The 27,303-nt window shown below is 28.9% G+C and overlaps 1 protein-coding gene across 2 annotated transcripts; it reads left to right on the top strand.

Annotated features, from left to right (window-relative positions):
* Nucleotides 1-751: 751 nt before the first annotated feature.
* LOC124492631 (uncharacterized) lies at nt 752-26,437 on the top strand. 2 transcript variants are annotated; one of them, XM_075728607.1, is made up of 7 exons: nt 752-952; nt 9,139-10,604; nt 10,770-10,997; nt 14,095-14,637; nt 19,625-20,018; nt 20,629-21,285; nt 25,549-26,437. In XM_075728607.1, exons 2-7 carry the CDS (start codon nt 10,086-10,088, stop codon nt 26,154-26,156), a joined length of 2,949 nt encoding a protein of 982 aa, XP_075584722.1. In that variant the 5' UTR covers nt 752-952; nt 9,139-10,085; the 3' UTR covers nt 26,157-26,437. The 2 variants fall into 2 exon arrangements, with proteins under 2 accessions (XP_075584722.1, XP_075584723.1); XM_075728608.1 differs by having other exon boundaries at nt 788-952; nt 9,315-10,604.
* Nucleotides 26,438-27,303: the final 866 nt, after the last annotated feature.

Raw genomic sequence — 27,303 nt, 5'->3', positions numbered from 1 at the left:
GTTGTTACGTTATTGAAATGGAACAACACAGAGTATCGGTATTAGAAAAAAAATGTGGATGATGGTTAATAATAATGGCTCTAGAGAATTTCCATTTTCATGATTTTTGTTGTTGTTGTTGGAAGAAAATCTTCGGTATTTTTTTTGTACACTTTACACAATATGAAATCAAGTAGCAACCAGATTTATTCATACTTTTCTTTTATAACTTATAGAGTGGATTTCATGACTACAAAATTGAATGATAAACTAATGATAATAATAGAAAACATTTAGTGTTCAATTTTATCAGATTTCTTCATTGGTTTTCATTCTTTTTTTTTCATCTCGCAAACACAGGTGTTGAATTATATTGTTTGTTTGTTTGTTTGTTTCTGTCGTAACACGGTTACCATAGATTCTGGAATTATGATGAAGATAGACAAAAAAAAAAAAAAAGTTTTAACATATAACGTGTATATATATAGATGAACAGAATGATGATGAATTCTAGCCTTGATTTGTATATATAGAGTGAATACATTGGTTTTTGGAACATGAGAACATAGCGATTCTTTGTTGTGTTCGAATCATTTGTGTGTATGTATATGGCATTGAACGATTCTTCATTGTGGAAAAAATATTTTACCACTACTACTACTACTACAGCCAGTGATGATGATCAGAATGGAATGTAAAAAAAAAAAATTTTCATTTTTCTCTTTCATTTCATATATTGGTTTTTTCTTTTCGAAATGAAAATAAAAGTGTCAGTTTGGCGCCATCGATTAAGTTAGTCTGTCATCCGGATTGGTTATGTTCACACTGTTCTCTGGTGTTTGTTTCTGTGTCTGTGTCTGCGTGTTTATGTGTGTGTGTGTGGGTGTATTTCTGGAAAATTTTGTCGTCAAATTTTTTTTTGAAATTTGTCCGTTTAATATCCGCAAATTTTTTAGCGTCTAGTAAAAAAAAGGTGAGTTTTCAGATTTAATTCGACGAAATCTGTAATCAATTTTTTCTGCTTGTAATTTATTTACAAATTGCTACACAAAACCAATGTTCTTCAGTTTTTTGTTTTCTTTCTGGATTTAATAAGATTTCAAGTGTTGATTTTTTTTGTTTTCATACATATAAAAAAAAATCCTCTAGAATCTATTCAGAATAGTCTAGATTGATGAAAATTTATCCGATTTTCATTTCTGTCAACGTTTTTTTTTAATATGTTTAAAAGCAAAGCAAAAACAACAACAACAAAAAAAATTCCACTGAACCATGATGATGATGATGATGATCGAATGTTTTGTTTTGTTATTGAAAATAATCATTCGTTTCTGGATCTTTTTTTTTTGTTGATAAATAGATGATCATACATACTCTGTAATGAAATGAATGACAAACTAGAAAGAAAAGAACCATTTGATCCTATTATATTACAGACAGATAATATCATAATACATCCCTGTAAACAATATATATATACAGTGAATTTTATGATTGATGATGATGATGATGATGAGTCCATTTTCAAAATATGTGTGTGTGTGTGTGTGTGTCTGTGTATGCGTTTCTGCTGTTGTATCCGAGATAATAAAATATTTTCCTAAATATCCGTAGTTGTATAAAATATATCTCCGTTTTTTTTATCATTGAATTAAACCCAAAAAAAAGACAAAACAAAACAAAAAAAAACTGTTGACAACAACCGTTATATCAAAATCATCATTCGTTTCAATGACAACACCAGCATGGCTAACAAGTTTAAGAATGAAGAATGGAAATTTTTTTTTTCTCTGTTTGGAATTTGAAACGATCTAATAATTCAGTTTTATCATAATAATAAGGATGATGATGATTATGATGGATGAAGGGATGATCATCATCATCATCATCATCTACAGAGATATTGAAATTTATCGATATTCAAACAAAACAAAAAAAAATTCTACTCTGTTTTTGATATTTTTTTTTTGAATTTTGAAATTAATTGTTTTCTGGCTTTGTTTTCTGTTTTTTTTTCTGACATTAGAATCTCATTCAATCATTGATTGGAAATTCTGTTTTGACATTTTTTTTTGTTGTTCTTGCTAGTTATATTGTACATCATTTTGCTAATTGGCTAACTAATGACCTTATATTGATTCGAATTCGAGATTTATAGATAGACAGATATAGTCAGGACAAACAAATCCTCTCTCATATTTTATCCATTTGGGACATCTATACACACAATTTTATCTTTTTCATTTGGAAAAAGATAATTTATTTTTCTCTTTTTTCTCAAGTTTTCCGAAAAAAAACAACAACAAAATCTTTTTTCTTGATCCTTTTTGTTGTTTTCCTTTTTAACCAAATAAAATTAGTAATTAGATTTGACATTTGTGCAAACCAATCAATTCAAACATACGAATTACATTTCTTTTAATTAGAAAATATATATCAATTTCATTCCATATCCACATATACATCAATGTTGATTATGTTTTTTTTTCTTCTTCTGGAGAGAATTTCTACATAATGTACATTATCATTATTATTCATCATTTGCATCAATTTTTTTTCCTGGTTCTCTGTTGATTTACTTTACCTTGTGTGGTCTGGCCACATGTCATATAAAGAATGTGAGATAAAGAGATAGAGAAACTTTGCCTTAATTTGAATGAAAAATTAATTTTTCTCCCTTTCTCCTTTTTTTTCATCATCCACAATCCAAATGGCCTATTCACTATTTTACATGTAGACAATTTGTGGAATGTTTTTTTTTTAGTTTTTCGTTTGAAAAGTATATAACAGACATTTATTTTCTAATGTTTGTTTGTTTTTTTTTGCCAGTTGTATATCTGGATTTTTTTTTTTACTATCATTATTAGTGTATGAAGGCTGGCCTGTTGTGTCTGGTATAGAGTAGTAGAATAATTTTAATTACCTTCATTGTGCATCCAAATTTTTTTCTGGTAATTTTTTTTTTTAGTTAAGGTTCATGAAATTAATGTAACAAAAACGATCACACACACACACACCAGTATATATATGCAGGTTTTTTTTCCACATGCTTGATAATATACTAAAGATTCGTATTAAAATCCATTATTATAAATTATTAAAATCATTAACATCATTTTGTTTGTGTATGAGCGGTGGTTGAATTTTTTGTTGTTGTTGTTGTTGTTTGTTTCTCATTTGCATTTATTTTCAAGTTTTTTTGCTATGTAGATTCTCTTATTTTATTTTTTTTTTTTTTAATCAAAATGAATAACGAGAAATATTCCCTTGTGTGAGCGCGTATTTGCATTATTGGTCGTCATGTTCTGGTATGTTCACATTCATATAATAGCTATGAAAAATCTAAATAGATTCTTAGAGTGAATATGATAGAATTTTCGCATTAATGTTGAATCCCATTGTGTGTGTGTGTGTGCGTTCGCACAGAATCAATTTTCAAACGTATAATTTATTTTTTCCATTTTTTTCAAAATTCATTTTACTACACTCATAATTTTCAATTATTCAATGCATGAATTTCATTTCATATCGAATGGGAACAAAAATGATTAACCATAATGATTGAAAACTGGAGATTTAGTTTTTTTCCAGCTTCCTATTCCATATTCTTATACATTCATTTCAATGTAATTGTGTGTGTGTGTGTGTGTGTGTGTGTAAACATTGATTTTCATCAATTGTTGACTTTATCTCATAGGCACTGACATTTGATATTTTGAAAATGAAAATGTTTCATGTTCAATGTGAAATTGGATCAAAAAAAAAAAAAAAAAACAAACTTGATGATGATTATTACCACCAATCATCATCATCATCATCATCATCATGAATTTAATTTGATTATCCATATGATTTGAATTTCGTTTTTTATTATTATTATTCAATACTTTTATGATGATGTAATAATCTATGTGATTGTGCATCATTGATTCAAATTAAGATTTTCATTCATTTTTTTTTCTCGATTCTTCTCCTTCTTTCTTTGTCGTTTTTTTTCATTCTGGGAAAAAATATATTCACCAATTTCACTTTTCTTGTTTCGTTTCGTTTTTTTTTTTTTTTTGGTTTTCCTAAGAATATTCTATAAATTGATCTGAACTTTTTTTTTCATTTGAAGACTTGTAGAAAACTTTTTTTTCCATCATTATTGTCGTTGTCGTCATTTCGTTGTTGTTGTTGGATTCTTTTTTTTGTATTTTTATTCAGAAAACGAAATGAATCCAAATTGGATTTTCTTTTTCTTCTTTTTTTTCGCATACACTATATATAATTTAACTACCAAATTAACGATGATGATGATGATGATGATGAAATATTTAGTGAAAAAAGTTGATTGAGAAGAAAAAGTTTATTGCAAATCGATTGTCGATTGTTTTGTCAATTTTTCTTCGCATTCTTATGTGGATTCATCTAGAAAAAAATGTTATCGACCATAAAATCTTCATAGATTTCTTGAATTCCATATTTTTTTTTTAATCTCCATTATTGTTCATTTATGATTTTGTCATCATCTATTAATTGGTTTTTGGTCATGAACAAAAAAAAAACAGCCATAAAACTGAGTGCTTGTTCCTTATTTATTTATTATTATTATTATGAATCTTAAATAACAACAAAAAAAATGTCCAAGACATTCTATGTTCAATATATATTAATATAATTGAAAAGGTTAATTAATTGCCTTTATTGGACATTTTATTGGTTTGTTTGTTTTCTGGATCAATGATTCAATATTATTGAACACAGAACAAAACAAAACGAAAAAAAATCACATCACATCACATCATCTTTATTTTGTTTGGCTTATTCGTGTGTGTATATATCATATATATATAAAAGTTTTTATTTTATTCAAATGAAATCCCTTCAAAATAGGATGATCTCCAAAAGATGATTGTCATGTTCTGTGTTTTAGTTTTTATAGTTTGTGTGTGAATTTTAAAGAATGTTAATTGATATTTTTGTTTGTGTATATTAATTTTCAGATAACTAAATTATTGGTTGTGTTTAAATGTTTGGAATTTATAAAAAATATTATCATTTAATTTTAATAATGTTACATGCCCTCCCCAAGAAAGTTCCTAGGGATGGTTTTGTAGGTTCGGTATTATGATCAACATGATTAATGTTTGTAGGATATTCCATATTTCTTGTAGAACGACAAAACTTAGACCACAAGACCATCATGATGACGATAACATTAGGCAATACGATCAGACTGATCAAAGCGCATAACATTAGCTCAAGTTTGGTCCAGTTTGATTTTACCATGATTTTATTGATTGAATGTCGGTGGTATTTACTTTGTTTGCATTGTTCTCTACGGAAAATATTCGGTTGTATGTCTGATTTCATCAAACAATCACATTTTGAATTGTCAAACATGCATCGGGGTTTATTATACCATAAAAACCCTTGATCTTCCCCCATCTCTTGAATGGTTTTAAGGGGATATCCAGTTCCGCTTATTTGCGTTTGACGTAAAAATGTCTTCAATTGAGGTTGTACTTTATTTAGTTTGTCATTGAACTTTGACAATTCTTTCATTACATTTTCAATATTTGTCAAAGATATGATACGTTCATTCAAATGATCGGTAAATTCTTGAATAAGTTGATTTTGATTTTTCAATATTTTTTCGACTTGTGAAAATTCATCATTTGATTGTTTTGGAATGACGGGATTAGCCACCGGTGTCATGATTGGACGTACAATCAAAAAAAACATTAAAAAGATGATAATTGTTATCAACGAATGATATCCTATTATCTTCTTGATTTGAGATTCCATTACTTTTTCTGTAGCACACTTTCCTTGAATATCCACGATTTTATGCTGCAATTCAATAACTTTGGACAAACATTCGTACAATGAATCAATCTTTTGTTGATTTGGACAAATTTTTGTTTCAACATAAGTGTCTTCGACAGTGGTTTTTTCTGTAAGAATTTTTCCAATTTTAGGTTTAATTTTTGCTGAAACCTTTCCATTTTGTTGTGACGAATATTTTTGTTTTTCAGTTGGTTTATGTTCAGCTTCAACATGATAGCAATTTTTACTGATTTTGCTAGTTTTTGATCGTTGTAAAAGTTGCATCGGAATTAATTCATTATCACCTGGGAACAACGTTATCTTGAATCCATGAATATCGTTACGTCCTAACAATATTGGTATGTCATCATCATCTACAAGTTGGAAAACAACTTTGCGTTTTATCGTTCCCAACTTCATGTTAGCCATACAAGCTTGAAATGATTTAAATCGATGTTCGGTTACTTTTATCGAAACTTTTCTCTTAAAAACATTAAGTTTCAACTTTTTGCATTGTAATTTTGAAATAATATTGATGTTTGAGCCCGGATCTAATAGAACTGTAACTTCTTTATCATTTATGCGGGCACATGTCAATATCTGCGGTATGGATTTTTTCTTCTTGTTATTGACAGAAAAACATTCACCTTGTTCATGATCTGACTCCTCTGAATTTTCAGGAGTATCCAAATTATTTAACTTTGTTGCTGTGGCACTAATTGAATTTATCAAATTTGGCTTTGCTTGTTCTTTTGTCATATCATTATTTGGTCGTTGTTTCATTTGCGACCTCCAATTTTGGTTCATAGGACAATTAATCAATTTATGTGAACCATTACAGCTTGTACAATATTCCGTATTTTTGCAAAAACGGGATGTATGTCCCGGTTGGAAGCAAGCGGAACAGAGCCCTGCTTCCCGTGCTAACTGTTTTCTTTCAGCAAATGTCTTAACCCGATTACAATTCTTAGTTGAATGGGTACTATCACCACAAAAATTACAGGAATTTTGAAATTCTTGAAGTGAATCTTTTGTATTTCTTCCAAATTTTTTGTTATTTACCAAAAAAGGATCTGCATTGTCTTGCAATCTATTCACGACATCTTCAAGATATTTGATCACTTTTTCGATATTATCATTGTCTTGTCTTTCTTCCAAAATGGAAAGCCTTATTGGTGAAAGCTTTCCCTTTATTTGTTTTGTAAGCAAAGTGACCGTAAAAGCATCGGCACCAGCTCTCTTTAGATTTAAATATGAACTTCGTGCTGATATCATTATTCGTCGAAATCCATCTAAATCCTGATCATCTTCGGGTGGCTGAAGCTCTGCAAATTTTTTCAAAACATCATTTTTTAACGCAAACATTGAATGAAAATGTCGTAATAATGTCTGTTTGGCATTTTCATAATCATCATCACCGGAATAACCATCCAGCCATGTCCTTGTTTTTGCGTCCAATTTCGATTTCAATATTTGTAACTTTGTTGCATCGTCCAAATCGGTTTTGTCAACATTGTTACAGAAAGGTTGGAAAAAATCGTTAAAATTCCTGAAATTGCCATCAAAATTGTTTATGAATTGCACTCTGTTTGCTTTAAATGGAATGCGTCTTTCGGTGAAATTTCGTATTGGTTGATTTACATCGTGATTTTCATGTGATTGAAATGCCATTCGAGGGCGAGGTTCTGACAGGAAATGTTGATGATTTAGCAAACTTTCATTCGATAATTGCCGATTTAATTGTTGATTATCTCTAGGTTGCCAAGTACTATTTGAAATAGAATGTGTCAACAATTTCCCCGTTTCCATGGCAGAAATCGGTTGAGCTTTCAATCTCTGAACATTTTGATGATTGACAATATTCATCATCGACTGAGATCGTTGAATTGATTCTACATGAGCCATAGTATTCTTTGGGTTGTACAAACCCTCTTGATCCATTGCATTGAATTTTTGTTGCAAGTAATTCAAGATGGTTTTGGTTTCACTTGATTCAATTTTCAAAGTTGCACAATCATATCGTTCAGCATATGTCTGAGTGAATTGGTTGATATCTTTCTCATATAACTCCATTCGCAACATCAATTGAGCGAATTCATACGTAAATTGGAGCTCACTGATTTTTTTATCTTCCAATTCTTGATAAATCGTTTTCAATTTTGATTCAAAAATTTTCTTGCACTTTAACAATTGTTGAAATTGTTGATCTGGTATACTTTGGGAAACTTGCATTTTGTTACAAATTCAGCACTTATTTCCCCTGGTTTTCTTGATCAATTTCTTGTTGTTTCACTTGAATATCAAACGATTTTGATCCTGCTGGCTTATAAAAGTTTTTATTTTATTCAAATGAAATCCCTTCAAAATAGGATGATCTCCAAAAGATGATTGTCATGTTCTGTGTTTTAGTTTTTATAGTTTGTGTGTGAATTTTAAAGAATGTTAATTGATATTTTTGTTTGTGTATATTAATTTTCAGATAACTAAATTATTGGTTGTGTTTAAATGTTTGGAATTTATAAAAAATATTATCATTTAATTTTAATAATGTTACATATATAATACAATACAAACAAATTTGAATCTTAAAAAACTTTTTATTATTCACAATTTTTTCCATTTCCATAATGATGAAATTTTATTGTTGTCGTTGTCTCTCACTAAAGTGTCATAACATTTGATTCATTTTGAATTGAATGTCAAATAAGCACAATAATAACGACAACAACAACAACAATAACAATAGGATGCTAATTTCATCATATCCAATGTTTGTGTGTGTATGTGTGAATAATAATGATGATGTGATGGTTGATGGCAATGTCATTATCACAAAACAGTTATTCAGTTCATCGACAAACACTCTTTGATTCATTAATTTTTTTTAATGTTAAATTTTTTTTTTATATAATTTCAAATGCGGTTTCAAAAGCCCCATGCGCATCCATTTCGTTGTTATTAAATACCAAAAGCCTATACAGTGTTTTTTTTTTGGGGGGGGGGAGGTCGGCAAAGAATTTCTATCAGAATATTCTCATGATGATAATCATTCGTTCATCATCAATTCATTCTGTGTCACTGTCAATGTTCTTGTGTTGAACATTGTTATTTTGCATTCACACTTCACTAATACGCACACACACACACACAGACCAGCACACACACTTTTCACAATATATTGATCCAAAACAACGGAAATATCAATTGTTTGCCGATCCTTTTTTTCTATTTTTCCTCGTTTTTTTTTCGTTTTCGGCTATATTGTGTTGTGAGAATTGCGATGAATTTGAAATTTAAATTTTTTTTTTCTTCATTTCACCATGTTTATCCTGATTATACTTGTGCCAGTTTTTTTATCTCGTCGTTCGGAAATCATTATTTGAATTCACCAAAAAAATGCCGACAACATGATGATGATCATGATGATATAGACCGGAATTCTCCTTTTTTTTGCATTTTCAAGAAAGTTTTTCTCTTCTTTGCCATCAAGTTTCATTCAACTATTTTACTATTTTTTTTTGTAGAAAATAACCGTGAATATCAGCAATGAGAATCAAAAAAAAAACCAAAAACTAAATTAAACCTCCAGAAATGAAAAAAAAATAAAATTAAAATATCGACCGCCTGTCGTTTATCAATGAACAACTGAATTTCGGCAACAACAACAACAAAATTTAATTGAAATTTTTCTCTAGTTTTTTTTCTACATTTTTCTTCATATTTTATCATCATCATCATCATCATCATCGACATAATCAATGATTATTGGATGGGTTGATGAATGGCAGATTTTTTTTTTCATCCAGCAACGTCGACGTCGACGACGACGACGACGACGACTACAAATCAAAAACCACTAAATAAATATTTTCGTCAGTGAATTTCATCGAAAAAAATTCTTCTAGATCAACAACAACAACAACAAAAAAAACATCAATATCATCAATATTTATCAACGAACACACACAAACGAAGACGTCGACAATCAAGCATACCGAAAAAAAATGCCAGAATTTACTGATCAGAAAATTTTTTTTTTCAGTTCATGTGTTTTTCCTGGTAACCCAAAAAAAGTGATTGATCGATTTTGTTGTTGATTTAGTTCATGCAGTTGAATTTTTCTTTTTTTTTGTGTGTTTATATGTTCTATGTGTGTGTCTACAAAATGAACTAAAATTAAACAAACGATAAATAAAAAAAAAAAATTTAACCTGAATAAAAAAAAATTTCGAACCGGTTGCCTGTCAATACGTCGTTTGGTGTGTACGTGTGTGTGGGTATACTTGAACAATCTCATGTTTGCTCGTGGATTAATTCCAACTGGTACGGGTGGTTCAATCGCTACCAGTGGTGGTGGAAATTTAATGATGACTGGTACTGGTGGCCATCATCATCATCATCATCACCATTATCCACATCATCATCACGGTGGTGGTGGTGGTGGATTTTATACATCCAATGGTTTTACCGGTACTGGTACCGGATCTATTGGTACTTATGGTGCAAGTAATAGTGGTGGTGGTGGTAGTAGTAGTATAACTGAAAATAATCGTGTGATATTAAATGTTGGTGGCATACGTTTTGAAACATATAAAACAACATTAAGAAAAATTCCGGCAACACGTTTATCACGTTTAACTGAAGCATTGGCAAATTATGATCCCGTTTTGAATGAATATTTTTTTGATAGACATCCGGGTGTTTTTGCACAGATTCTAAATTATTATCGAACCGGAAAATTACATTATCCCACTAATGTTTGTGGCCCATTATTTGAAGAGGAGCTAGAATTCTGGGGTCTTGATGCTAATCAGGTATGTGCGTTGAATATTTAATTTAATTTTTTTTCTTTTCTTCGTCGCTATTTTTTTTTATTATATTATATATATTTGCTTAATGGTTAACTAAGAATATTATTACATTATGTAAATTTGAATTTTTTTTTTTGTTTTTTTTTTGTTTCCTTAACATTTTTTTAGGTTGAACCTTGTTGCTGGATGACATATACATGTCATCGTGATACACAACAAACATTGGCCATATTGGATACATTGGATATGGATGCAGCTAGTTTAACTGAAGAAGAAATGTCAAAAAAATTTGGTTATGAAGAACAATATCATAAAGGAAAATTAACAAGATGGCAACGTTTAAAACCAAAAATATGGTTATTATTTGATGAACCATATTCATCTAATGCGGCCAAGGTGAGAACTAGCTAGATAGTTTGTTTGTTTGTTTTTATTATTATTATTATACACAAGATGTAAATGACAATACCATTGTATTGGATTGTTGTCAAAATAAAATTTCAAATCACACTTTATCATCATTATCAATTTTGAATTTTAAATTAGTTACTACCACTACTACTACTGCTATTGTTGTTGACATATTTGTAGCTTTCACTCGCTCCCATTTTATAATTTGAATTTGAATTTAAATTTAAATGATGATGATGATGATGATGATGATGATGAAATGAATAATTTAGCCACCATCATCATCACCATTATCAACCATTGATGTATTTGATGACATATATAAAAACACACACAATTCAAAAGAATGACTAAAATTTTTTTCCTTTCTCTTGAGATTTAAAAATGACCATTTTTATTCTTTCATTTCCATATATTGATAATGATGGTCATGATACCCTAAAGGATTAATGTTTTTGGTGTTTCCAGAATCTTTTCATTCATTCGTTTTTTGTTTGTTGTTGTTGTTGTAATTCAATTAAAATTCTGTCCACCACATAATGAATCATCATCATCATTATTATTATTGAATAATTTATTTTTAATTTCTCGTCCAAAAAAAAAAAAAAAAAATGAATCTCATATGTCGTAGGCAAAAAAAGTTTTTTTTTCTTTTTTTCGTTTCAAATTTCAAAAAAAAAATTTGTTTCTTCAAAACAAAAAGGAAAAAAAAAGTTTTGTCTTTTTTTTTAGTATCATCAAAATCCTCATGGGAAGTTGTGAAAAAAAAGTTTGTTCTTCATTCATTTATTCATTCATTCAAAAATTTTCATTTCACATATATAATAATAATAATTTACTATATATATGACTATCATCATCATCATCATCATTGCCTTGTGTGTGTGTGTGTTCCACAGACAGTTCTTTCTGGAACAAGTTTTCACTTTTTATTGAACTTGATTTGACTTTATTGTTTTGTTACATTTCTTTATTTTCACGTGTCGTGTAGAGTAGTTTCGTTGATGTTCTTTTTTTTTTATCATTATTATTGGCATTAGTCAACAGTATCAGGACAATCTTGATGTTTTTTTTTTTTTTTTGATGATGATGAGAAAGATCACCATTAGCTAAAGTGCACAGTACACAGTTGTAGTAGTAGTTGAAATTAATTATTCATCATCACATTTTTTTTCTGTTTGTGTTGTTGTTGTTGTTGTTGTTGATGGACATTTGAAATTTTGAATCCATTCAAAATATACGTACTAACGGAATATAACATGATGATGATGATGATTGTTTTTTTTTCGTTTCGTTTGTTTGTTGAATCATCATAAAAGTTTTATTATATAAAAAAAAATCCACTGTTCTATATTATCAAAAATAGACATTCCAATTCTGTTGTTGTTGTTGTTGTTGTTTGCTTTTCAATTCAATTTTCAATGTTTCATTTTAAAATGGCGTTTTGGGTCAAAATAGTAATCGAGAAAAAAGTTAGTGTCAAATTAACATCTCTATTCATTGATATATTCCGGAAATTTATATTCATTTCAATTTTTTATTATTAATATACTCAAAATACTTGAATCAGGAGAAAAAAAACCGAAGAGTTTATTATCCATGGAGAGAGAGAGAGAGACAGATAAATGAGCAAGCAAGAAAAACTTTTTCGTCTGAGTGAAAAAAAAATGCAGACAAATCGTGCCAACAACAACAACCATCATGGATTCTGTTGTAAAGTTTTCTATTCTTCTTCATCTACCACTGTCTGTCTGTCTGTTTGTTTGTTATATTTGAATTCCATTTTTTTTTGCCATACACGATACGATTTTTTTTCCCGTGAGCAAAATTATCATCATCATCGTTTTTATTATGATGATTATTATTATATACCAGTACAATGGTATATTGCCATTATTCTGTTCACATACCAGAATTTTATTTTTTTTACCATTTTCAATGACAAAACTATTTTCACAAGCAATTTTGTCTCTCGATCGTTTAAATATTTCATTCACTTTTGTGTGTGTGTTTATAAACGTTGAAATAACACACACACACGCAAAAAAATTTTCTCTTTTTTTCAAATGCATAAAAAATTAGTTTTATACAAACAACAACAACAACGACAACAACAAAAAGCAGCAAAAAAAAAAAATTTTTTTTTTTCGCTGGCTTCAGGCTGTGATGAATTTTTTTTTTTCGTTTGACTTTTTGATTATATATATGAAATGGTTTTTTTCATCCAGTGGGGGGGGGAAACAAAACAAAACAAAACTAAAAACACGAGATGATTTTATCTACGAGAAAGTGAATGAATGAATGAATGAAAAAAAAATCGATTATAATGGATTCTGGTTGCTGTTGGTTTATTATAATAAATGCACATGCATTATTTAGATGAATCTCTTCAGATTCTTTAGATTCTATGATTCCCCATTTAATATATGATGATCCATTGGGGATTTTTCGTTTTTGTTTTGTTTTATTCTACGATTTTTATTCCTTCTTTTTCACAAAAAATACAAAAAAAATGGTTAAATGTCAACCAATATGGATAGATTCAATGAATTTTACCAAGAAAAATTTTCCCATCTTATCATCATTCATTCTTCCTGGCCCGTTGTTTTTTTTCTACCTTCTAGATTTTTTTTTTCATTAGTTTTACTGATTTTTTTTTGTTCGTTCTATTCTCCGTTCAACATGTAAATTATTCAATAATGAATAAATCTCTCACTCTCCCTATGTGTTTTTTGTTCTCCTCACATACGAAAAAAAATCAGCTGATCAATTATTGATCGTTATTATAATGATGATGATGATCATAACATATGATAATAGTTGAATGTGAACACATTACCAGATTCTATTAGTACAGAAAACAAAAGATAAAGAGAAAAACACCCATAGGCTAGAATTATATATATAGAATATGGTGGATTTTATTGAATTTTTTTTTGTTGTTCTCTTTCTTTATTCTTCTTTTTTGCTTCTGTTAATCTAATTGTTTTTTATACTTTTTTTTCTTTCACCTGTGTAATCAATAATCAATTTTGTATTAATCGAATTTTATTTTTTGTTTTCATCATTTTCATATATTCAGGGTGTGGCAATTATTTCCGTATTTTTCATATGTGTATCAATATTTTCATTTTGTATAAAAACACATCCAAATATGCGTGTGCCGGTCATTTACAACCGTACTATAAAACAGCCACCAAATTTTCGTCCACCTTATTCACGTTATTCTTCCATACCATATGAACAACATAAACAACAACAAGAACAACAAGAATATTCAATTCATCCAAATCATCATAGACAACGACATCATCATCATAATAATCATCATAAACAACGGCAACGGCCATCTTATCCACATAAATCATCATTATCATCGACAATTGCTCAATCATCATCATCATCATCAATTAGTGATAATAAACAAAGTGATCTAAATATTGATGATAATAATGAAAATGAAGATTTTGATGATAATGAATCAAAATCATCATCATCATCATCAAAAACATGGAAAGAATCATGGACCTTGGATAAACATAAAACCGATGCACATGATGCATTTTTCTATATTGAATCCATCTGTAATGCTTGGTTTTCATTTGAAATTGCAACAAGATTTTTGGTAAGTTTTATCTGATATATCCAATGTTGAGTGGTGGAAAATTTTTTCATTCAAACATTCCACTCGGAAAAAGAATCGAACACTTTTGAGCCAAAGAAAGATTTGTTTGAGTTTGCGTAAAGTGAGAAAAAAAAATGAAAGAAAAATTTGACACTAATCATCATAATTTTCATCATCATCATCATCATCATAAAAAATTAACAAAACAAAATTGACATTGAGAAGCAAAATGAGAAGAATTTATTTTTTTTGGTTGATCATTTGGACATTTTGCTAAAAAACTCTGAAACTGTATATTTATCTAATGGCCACAATAGTTGGTAGCTTTTTTTTCTGACCTTCGTCTTCATCATCATCATCATACGATTAATTCACATTTTTTTTTCATCATTATTATTCTGGTATACCACTGAAACGAACGAAGCCAAACAAAAAGAGAGAGAGAATGAAATATGATTTATGAATGATCATTGCATTTTCCGTTAACGCCATATTTGTTTGTTTGCATTTTTATTATTATTATTCCATTTTTTTTTTGGTCGTTTTATCTTTTGAACATTCATTTTTTGTTTGTTTATGTTTCGACATTCATTTTTTTTGTTGTTTTTGTTGTTTTTGTGTGTGTGTGTAACCAAACAGTTTATGCATGCATGCATGATGATGATGATGATTCCTGGTGATTATGATAAATATGGCCACAACATAATCTCTAAGCTACCGAGATCCAATCATCATGTATTTCAATGAGAATGAAAAAAAAAAATTTCACACCATAAACAAAATAACGATTTTTGACTTTTTTTATCGTTAACGACAGTAGTGAAAAATAAATGATTTGATAGCAGTAATAATAATGACAGTGGTGGTGGTGGTGGTGGTGGTGGTTTGAGGTGAAAACAAAATGACATTGATAACACACAAGTGGGACAAGTGTGTGTCATGTATATACGATAAAACAAACAAAATTTTTTTTTTTGGGGCTTTAAATGTTTGCTTGTTTCCGGTTGTGTTGTCGTACGAAATAAGATTTCCTGTTATTAATATATTTAGATATAATTACAATTGGTCCAATTTTTTTTTTTTGGAGGTTTACTTTTGCATATATCCCATAGGGATAGCAGATGTTTTTTTTTTTTTTTTTTGATCCATTCGTTATGTAATGATCATCATCATTTCATGACAATCATGCGATTGAGAAGTAATAACCAAGAAAAAAAAAAAAAAAACAAAAACAAACAAACGATGAATTTTGGCCGATAATTTTCCAACTTTTCGATTCTATTGTTTGTTTTTCAATTTACTGTTTTGTTGCATTTATCGGATTTCAAACAAATTTTGTTTTCTTTTGGATTTTATTTTATTTTTCACACTGCACAATTTGCTATTTGACTTTTTTTTTGATAAAATTAGCCCAGTTCATTTGTTGTAGCATCGAAATCTGTCTGAACAAATTGGATTCTGTTAAATATAATTTTTTGTTTTGTTTTCTTGTTCATAAAAGCATTATGATTTTGATTCCATGCACACACACACACACTCACTATATGGTGGTGATGGTTAAACATTGTGAATTTGATGTAGAATTTAATGGAATTTTCTTTCTTTCTTTTTTTTCGTTTCTGGCTATTTTTTTCTTTATTTCCATACTGTTGTCCACTGTTGTTGATAATAATGTATCTACATTTGACTAATAACTAACAGATTTGATCCTCAACGACTAATGGGAATGCTTTTTCAGTAATTTCTAAGTAAATTACAAAAAAAAGGAAAAAAAGAAAAAGAAATAGAAAATAATCTATACGCAGAACCGATAATGTGTGTGTGTGTGTGTGTGTGCGGGTGTGTGTTGCAAATTGAAACCTTTTTTCATTATTGAATAATAAAGAAAAAGAAAATTTCATTTCATTTCATTGGTTGTGATTGATTAATATATTGGTTAAAAGTCTTTTTCGTCATTGAAATGTCTCAATGTTTAATTTTGTACTTGCAGAAAATTATTAATAATGAAAAAGAAAAAAAAATTTCGATGTTCCAAATCTTTTATCATCACCATCATTAAAAGAGAGAGAGAGAGAGAGAAAAAAAATGAAATGAAAAATTTGTCACATTTTCTCTCACTCACTGTCAACGATGGTGAAAATCTTGTAAAAAAAAAAATATTTTGAAACCATCGAAATTGATTGGATTCAAAAGAACGAAAAAAAAAATTTGTCCAAATTTTCTTTCTAGAACGTCAATCTCTCTCTCTCTCTCACTCATTAATTTGTAAGATTATTGTATTTGTTCCAGAGAATGTTTTTTTTTGGTCGTTGTTTTCAAATTACTCGTATCGATTGATAATGATTTTTTTTTGTTGTGTGTGTGACAAGTTTTTTTTTCACATTCATAATTTTTGTTCGACTTGTCGAGATAACAGTGGCCAAAAAAAAAAAAAATACTTCTTATCGTATTTCCTTCTTCTTTTCTCTTTTTCGTTTTTTTTCATGACTATCCAAAATGATACCCAAGCGACCCATTTAAGATCATCATTTCCTTTTATTCTGTCTGTTTTTTTTCTTTTCATTCATTTTATTCGTTTGGTTCTTTGAAAATTTACTTTTATCATCAATGATGATGATGATTATTATTATACGATGAAATGAATACAAGTCAAGTCAATCCTTAAAAGTGAGCTTCACTGTTTTAATTCGAATATTTCAGGAAATGTTTCGTTTTTTTTTTGTTGTACCTAACTAATAATAATAATAAGTTGAATGTAATAAGCTTTGCTTGTCTATCATCATTTAATAAGACGACGAAGCCGACAACTACTACTATGATGATGATGATGAGAATACGGACAACCGAAAAAAAAACCAATTATCCATTTGCCATCATTATATTATTATCATCATCATCATCATCATTATTCTCTAATCACACACTGCTGTTGTACAATCACATTTTATACAATTTTTGTTTCATTTTCTGCTTGAAATTTTTCCATTGGTTTTTTTTTGATCGATTTTTTTTATACACCGAAAAAAAAATTGGTAAAGAATAAAGAAAATCGAAATCATACACCACCGTTAACGAATGACAATGGCAAAATAGTCATATATGTGTGTGTGTGTGTGTGACCTAATAATGCTGCTGCTGCTGCTGCTGCTGGTGGTTGGCCGTCACTATCTCACTATTTCATTATTTCAATTTTGGGAAAATTTTTTTTTTTTTTTGGTGGTGATAACTAACCAACTAACTAAATAAGAGAAGAAAAATTTTGAGAAATGAACAAACAATAATTGATCAGAAATTTTGTTCACGTAATAATTTTTTTTTCATTTGTTTGAAAAACCCAAAAAAAAACTCCAAATGGAACAAATATATCACCCATATATATATAAGTGTGTGTGTGTGTGTGTGTGTGTGTGTGTGTGTGTACGACACTGACTTTTTTTCTGGAATTTTGGAACTGTTTTTTTGTCCACTTTTGTCGGATATACAATATATATTGATTATTGTAAATAATAGAATTAAGAATTATCTTTATGATATAATAATAATAATAATGATATTAATGTATGAGGACATTTGAAAACAAAGGTAAATTGTTTATTTCAAATTCTCTACTTCAAAATATTTTTTCCCCATGATGATGATGATGATGATGATGATAATGGTGTGTTGTACAAACACAAAATAATAAATACATCCATACATACATAGTGTTTTGATACATGTTTTCATGTGTTTGTTCCATTTATTATTACACTGAACAATTTTTTTGTTGTTGTTGTAGTAATATTCGAAAAACACAAAACACAAAATCATTTCATCTCAACTGTAAAAACCTCATGGATGTTAGATAAAGAGAGAGAGACAGAAAAAAATCCAGAGTTTAGATTCTAAACAAACAAATACAGACACTAGATATATATTATAGAGTGGTATGAAAAAAAAATGGCAAACAACAGATTTATCATCTCTCAATCCTGTCATCTATTTGTATGATTTCTTTTTTCCTTTTTTTTCACATTTTGTTTTTTTTTGTTTTTTTTTTGGTCCATTGATTTTCATTGCATCATCATCGTTTTATGATGCTCATATTCTTTGCAAGAATGATTAAATATTCTGTTTTTTTTTGTGTGTGTGTGTGTGTTTGTTGCCATTGTTTTGATTGTTTTTCGTTTGTTTGCATTTGTATTTGTATTTGTAAATGAAATGCATTATTGTTATTGTTATTATTATTATTATTGGTGATGATGTCTTTTTTTTTCTCTCTCTCACATCTCATCTCATCTCATTTTATTCAAATGTTAAGCATGTGTCTCTGTGTCTGTGTTATATGTGATGACAAATTTCATTTTATTATCGTTTATATACAAAAGTTATCATCATCATCATTATTTTCAATTTCGAAACATATTCGATTTTTCTTCTTTTTTTTGCATCAATTGGCTTGAGGCAACAAAAAAAAAACAAACAGACAATTCAATACAATCATGGCCCTTGATGGTGATGATTATTTGATTCTCATGAAAGTTTATATATATTGTGTGTGTGTGGTGTGTGTGTTTTTCATTTCATTTCATTTCAGAAATTGAAATTGATCTTTTACAAAACAAATACACAACACAAAGTGGCAAACAAAAACAAAAACGAAAAAAACGAGTATGAATGATGCCACTATTTAGATTGTTGATGATGATGGTAAAATGGACCAAAAAAAAAGAATCATCAACAGGAAAATATATAAACAAACTAATGGATTTTCACATTTATTTTTTTTCACGACACTTCAATCACAATGAAAAAATGGTAGAATGTTCTGTTGTTCATATGTTACAAATGAATACCATTGAGAGACAGAATTTTTTTTTTGCTTTTTATTTGATTTGATTTTGATATTTTTATTATCATTTACAAATAATTTTTTTGTTCCTAGTAATAATTTACATGTAAATTTCTTTTTCGTTTCATTTTTGATCTATTTATCCCCTCTATATAGGTTGCACCAAGTAAATTGGAATTCACAAAAGATGCCATCAATGTAATCGATGCCATAGCAACGTTATCATTTTATTCTGATCTAATATTACAATCATTGGCCGCATCTGTACAATTGGCCAATGCTGATATATTGGATTTTTTTTCCATTATTCGTATATTAAGATTATTTAAATTAACAAGACATTCACGTGGTCTGAAAATACTTGTACATACATTTCGTGCTAGTGCCAAAGAATTATTTTTATTAGTATTTTTTCTAGTACTTGGTATAGTTATTTTTGCTAGCCTAGTTTATTATGCTGAACGTTTACAAGCGAATCCAAGAAATGATTTCAAAAGTATACCCGAAGGATTATGGTGGGCTATTGTTACTATGACTACAGTTGGTTATGGTAAGTTATTTTGACTTTTTTTGAATGAAATGAATTTTGTATATATACACATAGAAACACGCACACACCATACCATACACATATGTGTATGGTATGGCACAATCATATCACATTTTGTTCTTCTTTCGATATCAGATTTCATTTTTATTTTCATTTCATTTCAAAAAAAAAAAAAATCTCGGCATGTCGAGATTCCAATTAAATCTTTCTTTCATTTTTTTTCATTATTATTATTATTATTATTTTTTCATATGTTTCAAGCCAATTTATTTCAGGCGCAAATGAATAAATTTGAATGAATGTTTGGAATTTTTTTTGTCGGTCATAATTTATACATACAGTTATTCTATTAATTGAAATATTTTTTTCTTCTTTTTTTTCTGGTTACCCATTATCGGGGTAAACTGGTTTTTTCTTCTTTTTTATCCACTGGTTACACATTGTTTTTATCTTTTTTTTTATTTTGGTATGAAAATGAATGAAAATTTTAAAGGTAAAACAAAAATGTACAGGAATTCAAATGGAAAATTGCTTTTTTTTATTCTCAAAATTATAATTGAAATATTTGATTTCATCCTAATTTTTTTTTAAATTTTTTTTTCTCGGCAAGGTGATATGGTTCCACAAACATATGCCGGAATGTTAGTCGGTGCATTGTGTGCATTAGCCGGTGTATTAACAATAGCATTACCTGTGCCGGTAATTGTATCAAATTTCACAATGTTTTATTCACATACACAAGCAAGAGAAAAACTTCCAAGACAACGACGTCGTGTGGTTAATGTGGCTGATCCTATACAGCCAACATCAACAACAACATCACCGGCACCACCTCAATCATCTACACATCATAGTTGGACAAATACTGGTTCTACAGCTGCACCAACGCCTACACCACCACCACCACCATCATCATCATCATCATTGATAAAGCCTACTATTGCTATAAATAAGCAATCATCATCATCATCATCACCACCACCACCGCCTTTATCATCATCATTAATAAAATCAAATTCGACAACAACATCCATAACAACAACAACAACAACATCAGCAACAACAACATTTGTAACGACAATGGCAACTACAATGATAACAACTACAAATAACAGTTTAGTTGCTGAAAAACGACTTCGTCGTCGTTCAAGTCAACAACAATCCAATAGCAAAGAGAATAAAATATCTGAATTGTCATATGTTAAACATGATGATGCTACTGCCATCACCACTGCCGATAATAATACTGTCATCCATCATCATAAAGGTAAGAATTAGAATTTTTTTTTCTCAAATTGACCATTCTTAAATTTAATTAATATTGAGTGCAATAATTTTGTCTACTAAAACGTGGCCATGGCCACTAGAATATAAGTAAAGAGAATGAGAAAAAAAATGACCACACATCATTGCAAAATATTGCTTCTCTTTGTCCAAAAAAAAAAACTCGAACAATATTGGCGTCTATTTTTTAGCAAATTGATTCTGTTTTTATTTTATTAATAATTCGTGACTTGTGGACATTCCAAAGAGAGAGAAAGAGAGCCCTTAATAAATATATTGTCAAAAAATTTCATCTTGTCATAAGAATTCTTGTGTTGTTGCTGAGCAAATATTTGATAATAATAATAATAATGATGATGATGATGGCGACAAACATCCGATTCTTTACCATTTCGTCGAATTTTGTCAAATTCTTTTTTTCTAATATATTGATTTTGATTTATTTTTTTATAATTTCAATTTTTTTTTCATTACCTGACTTTGTGATGAAATTCATTTTGATCGATCGAAAAGTTTAGACACACAGAATGTTCAAAATTGGATTCGACAAAATAGTAATCCATGATGTGATTTTTTGTTTGTTTGTTTGCTGACAATTTCATGCTATCTGGATCAAATGTGTGAATCGAATTTGAATTCTTGTTGATGGCTCAACAAAAAAAAAATTTCGATATTTCATCATTGAAATTTTTTTTTCAATTTTCTCCAAACTGAAAAAAAACTGATCTTCATTCAAAGAACAAATACTCAGCCATAAATCTCGTACAGAATAGATGTGATGATTTGCACTTTGGATTTTCAAGAATCAAAAAAAAAAAAAAAAAATCCAATTTTGACAGCTACTTTAACAGGGTTTACTTTTTACTTTTTACATTTTTTCCATCTTTGATTATTGACTTTGGATTTTTATCAATTCAATTCAATTTTTTTTCCATATTAACATTCGAATATTGAATTTATTAGATAGTCAAAACACAATACAAATCGATCCACGATTTTCATCTATTATTTCTGTGGAATTGCAACTATCAAGAACAAAACAAAAAAAAAACAAAACAGAATAATTTCCATGGAATAGTAAAATATTTTTCCACATTGCAATTTACTGGAATTTAATTTATATAAATATATTAAAAAGCTATCTGTATATATATACATTATTAGCTGCTAGTCGCTATGATGATGATGATGATGAGAAAGTTTATTATCAAAAAATGAAATGTGATTTAAAAATTTTTCTTCTCCAACACTAAATGATGATAATAATGATTTGCAATGTTTAGAAATGAAAAAATGGTGGTAGAGAGAGAAAAAAAATGAACATTTCATTTTGCCATCATCATCTGACATCCAATGGACAAACAATCTATTGATGGGGAGAAAAAAAAATGCGAGAAGGAAAAGTCCATTTATTGTTGTTTACAGTCAGAAAGACGGAGAAGAAGAAGAGACGAAATTGTCAATAAGAATCATCATGATATTAAATGTTTGATTCACTAGACACAGATAATAAAAAAAGTGGTCGTTTTTTTTTCGTATCAAAATACTTCTTGAATTGACTTGGTTCAATGCACACACACACACACACACACAGAGAGAGAGAAATAAAAAATTGCCTAAACAATAAAAATTCTCTTTTTTTTATGTGAATCTTGTGATTTTGATTATCATGATCATCATGATGATGATGATGAGATTAGACGTGATAATCTACGTGATTATATGATGATCATGATTATGGATGATGAAACTATAAACCACACACACACATGCCAGCATAAATTCTTTTTTTTGATATTAAAATGCATTAGAATGAAAAAAAAGAATCACCATCAACAACGATGTGATGATGTTGACGTCAAGTTTCAAATAACAACAACAACAAATTGAATGAACACACATATGTAGTAATAGTGTGTGTGTGTGTGTGTGTGTGTGTTTTTTTTTTTTTTTTTTTTTTTTTTTTTTTTTTAAATTTTTAACGGAGCATGACTCCTAGCTTTATTTAAAATTATCAAATAATGAAAAATGTAAATACAATAAAAAAAAACGAGAATAAAAGTCATACAATGATAATAATCATGTAGATAAGAGATAAAATTAAGAATAGAGCTTTAAATGATGAATTTAAGGCGTTCATTCATATCCCTTAAGCGTCGGTGGACGAGATGGGAGAAATCAGATAGTTTGTTGTTATTTAACAATTTACCAATTGTGGAGGTCAAATGTTCGTTGCCGTTAATTTCAAAGATGTTCATAATGTCATCAAACATCGGACATGTGGTGATGTGGCTATAATTTTGTGGAGAATTGCACACAGGGCAATTTGCTGATAAACCAATTTTTCGTTTATTAAACAGGTACGCCCTTGTGTGTGTGTGTGTGTGTGTGTGTGTGTGTGTGTGTGTGTGTGTGTGTGTGTGTGTGTGTGTGTGTGTGATTCGTTTCAATTCAACATTTCCAATTGTGTTGATGATGAAATTGAAATTTTGTTTGTATCAATTTGTCAGTTTTTCTGTTTTTGAATATATATTACCATTAACTCAACAACAAGATTACCATTACGAGTGAGAAAGAGAGAGAAAAAAAAAGAAAATCCGAATTCTGTGACATAATCATTGAATGTAGAAGAGAATTCATGATTCTCGAGCGTAACCCTCTCGACAAAAAAAATGAATTTATTTTACGGTCCAATAGAATCGATTATAAATTTTTATCATCATCATCATCACCACCAGTTATTATCAATGAAATGGGATTTTTTCTTGTGAGGATAATATATGCAATCTGTGTGTGTGTGAGAGAGACTGAAAAAATTTCTCATTTCAATTTTTTTTTCAGTGAATTGAAACATTGATAATTCTTTCTCATTATTATTATTAATAATCATATATATATTCACAGGAAAAAATCTTTTCTTCATACTTGAAAAGATTTTATTTTCAATCCATTTCACACACACACACACACACACACACACACACACACACACGATATAAAAATTCTGAACAAACTAATAAAATGCCCGTGAGAGAAGGTGGTGGTGGTTGGTTTCAGAATCTCATTAATTGTAAACGAATCACGAATTTTATTCATTTTTTTTCTAGTTCGTTCGTTCTGTCACACTGTGAAATTGTCACAATCTTTTCATTCGATTCATTCACTACCAATGTCATGTGGATGATGATGATGATTGAATGAAAAATAAGAATTTATTCCATGAATAAATGAATATTCTTGGGGAACAAAAAAAAAAAGTTTTGCCATAAACAATTGTTCATTTTCACACATGGAAAAAAAATCGAGTGAGAGAGATGTGTGTGTGACAATAATCATCAATTCAACAACAACAACAACAAAAAAAAAAAAAAAAATTGTCACCATTTATATGTGTATGTATTGTATTTATACAATTAATTGTTGAATGGCCAATTGACCAACACCGAAGAAGGATAAGAAAAGTAACAACAACAACAACAGCAGCAAAAAAACTTTTCCATGTCTTGTCTATAGTGTGTAGTAAGTAAGTGAGCCAGTCATTCATATTAATAATCATCATCATCATCATGCTTATTTCTCATATATATAAAAAACGATGATGATAAATGACTTTCAATGTAAGTTGACTGCTGCTGCTGCTGCTGCTGATCAAACTTGTGAACAACATTATCAATTAGTTGTCTTTTAAAAGAAAAAGTTTTTCACTTTCAAAAGAAAATATTTCCCAATATATAATTTTAGTCCAATTTTTCATATTGACAAATGAACAGTTTTTATTTTTGTTATTCTCTCTCTCTCTCTCTCTGTTCTCGCTGTGTGTTATAAATATTGGGTTATAAATTAAATCTAGTGGTGGTTTTTGTATAATGAAATTGGATATATCCATTCACTCACATTCACAAATAATGATCGAATTTTCATTGGCAATGACGATATCTTAGCAATGAGTATATGATTACCAAAGAATAAAAATTCCCGGTGAACAAGCCACATATGGATGATGATAAATGAAATGACATTGCTGGAATTCATTTTGCGTTTCAAATTCATTCGTAGCAGTCAAATTCTTCATTGCTTTTTTTTCGGTGAATTAGCATGGATATTGAAAATTTTATTCCATCAAAGACATTCCAATTCACAGACCCCAGAGAGAAAAAAAACAGAAATCGTTATCTTGATGATGAGTTTTATTGGAAATTTTTTTTTCTTATTTGAATCTAATTTTTTCGATTTTTTTTCCATATAGAAACAATAATGGACGTAAATAATGATGATGGAAATATGAAGAAGAATCCAACAAATCCAAAAGTTTCACCGAAAAACATTGATAACGATGTTGAACAGCGGCAAAATGATGAAAAACAACAACGAAAAACAAAGAAAAAATGTCGACATCAATCAATATCGATTGCTGCCAATTCAATTGAATCTAATAATCGTGATAACATCATCAATATCAATCACAATGTCACAACTAATCCACAAAAACTACAACAAACTCGTGTTGTATTATCAGTGGATCGTAAAAGATCCACTCCACATGTGGAAATTATTTCCAATCCTGTATCATCCAAATACTCATCGATTATATCAAATGCTGATGATGATGACACCATTAATGCCAATAACATCAACATTGATGGACAGAATTTACATAATCAACGGCAACAGCAACTGCAAATAAATGATATACACTGTTCTTGCTGTCATCATCAATTGGAATTAGAAAAACAATGTTTAACAATTTCAGATACAACATCGATACAACAGCAACAAAAACAATCATCATCACAGCAACATCAACATCCTACATCATCAACGTTTCAACGAAAAGATTATCGATTCAATCTTTGAAAAACTGATTTGCTAAAGAAAAAAGAGATTATTATTATAGTGTTTGACGCCCACACACAAAAAAAAACCAACGTTCATTGTTTTTGTTTTTGTTTTTGTTTTTTTTTCAATTCGATTGAATTCTCTTCTTTTTTTTTCTTGATAGTTTATTTTCAATGATGAACTCGAAATAAAAAACATGATTATTCATTCAGAATAATTATAATTCTCCATTTGAATAAAGAGTTTTCAATCATTGATTTTTTAATAATAATAATAAAAAAAATTATCGATTTGAAATTGCCGGTATTTTAATTTTAATTTATAAAAGTGCTTCCATCTTTTGACAACGGAAAAGATTCAATGTTAACACAAGATTCAATCTACCAACATTGAATTTGATTACAATTGAATTGATTGATTTTTTATTCAATAATAATAATAATAACAAAAAATTGATGATCGATCACGTTTATTATGTTAATTGAAAAGTTTCATTCATTTTTTTTTTTTTTTTGAAGGAGATTGAGATGAAAATTGAATCAAAAATCATTATGTCGAAACTGTCTCGATGAGTTCGTTTCAATCATTTTATAACGCTTGAATATGCAAATTTATCTTTTCTAAATATTAATTCACATCAGACAACAACAACAACAACAACAACAACAGCAGCAACAACAACAAGGAATTTCAGAGTGAAAATTCATGTTTGTTTCACACACATGCACAATGGTTGTACAAAACTTTGAAGTAATCATTCATTTGTTTGTTTGTTTGTTTATTATTATTATTTGAATCAACGGATAATGAATTCACGACTAAAACGACTATTTTTTTTCACTAATTCGCTTTGTCGTCACATTTTCAAAAAGAATGTTTGTGTGTGTGTGTGTGTGTGATTGATTTTTTTTCCAAATTCAAATTCGTTTCCGTTTGATGTCAAAAATCTGTGTTTGTTTATTTTCCATTTTCAATTGTAAAAACAATGGGGAAAAAATGGAATTTTGTTCGAAAACGACAAATTACAAAAAAAAAAATTACATTCAATTTAATTATATCTGCCCAGCTGCTGCCATCTGTATTCAGAAATATCCAATTCGAACTACATCTACCATTTAATACCAATCAGCTGCATTACGCGGTCATTGGATTTCAGGCGTGGGAC

Source organism: Dermatophagoides farinae, chromosome 2 (assembly GCF_024713945.1).
Source record: "Dermatophagoides farinae isolate YC_2012a chromosome 2, ASM2471394v1, whole genome shotgun sequence".
Lineage (NCBI taxonomy): Eukaryota > Metazoa > Arthropoda > Arachnida > Sarcoptiformes > Pyroglyphidae > Dermatophagoides > Dermatophagoides farinae.
Note: the sequence above shows the minus strand (reverse complement) of the source record. Positions and strands in the feature narration are given on the sequence as shown.

Excerpts from the sequence above, each read along its gene's own strand:
- LOC124492631 (XM_075728607.1), top strand. The coding sequence starts at position 10,086 with ATGTTTGCTCGTGGATTAATTCCAACTGGTACGGGTGGTTCAATCGCT. Across the intron at positions 10,998-14,094 it reads ATTCATCTAATGCGGCCAAG|GGTGTGGCAATTATTTCCGT; the intron begins GTGAGAACTAGC and ends TCATATATTCAG. Across the intron at positions 21,286-25,548 it reads TGTCATCCATCATCATAAAG|AAACAATAATGGACGTAAAT; the intron begins GTAAGAATTAGA and ends TTTTCCATATAG.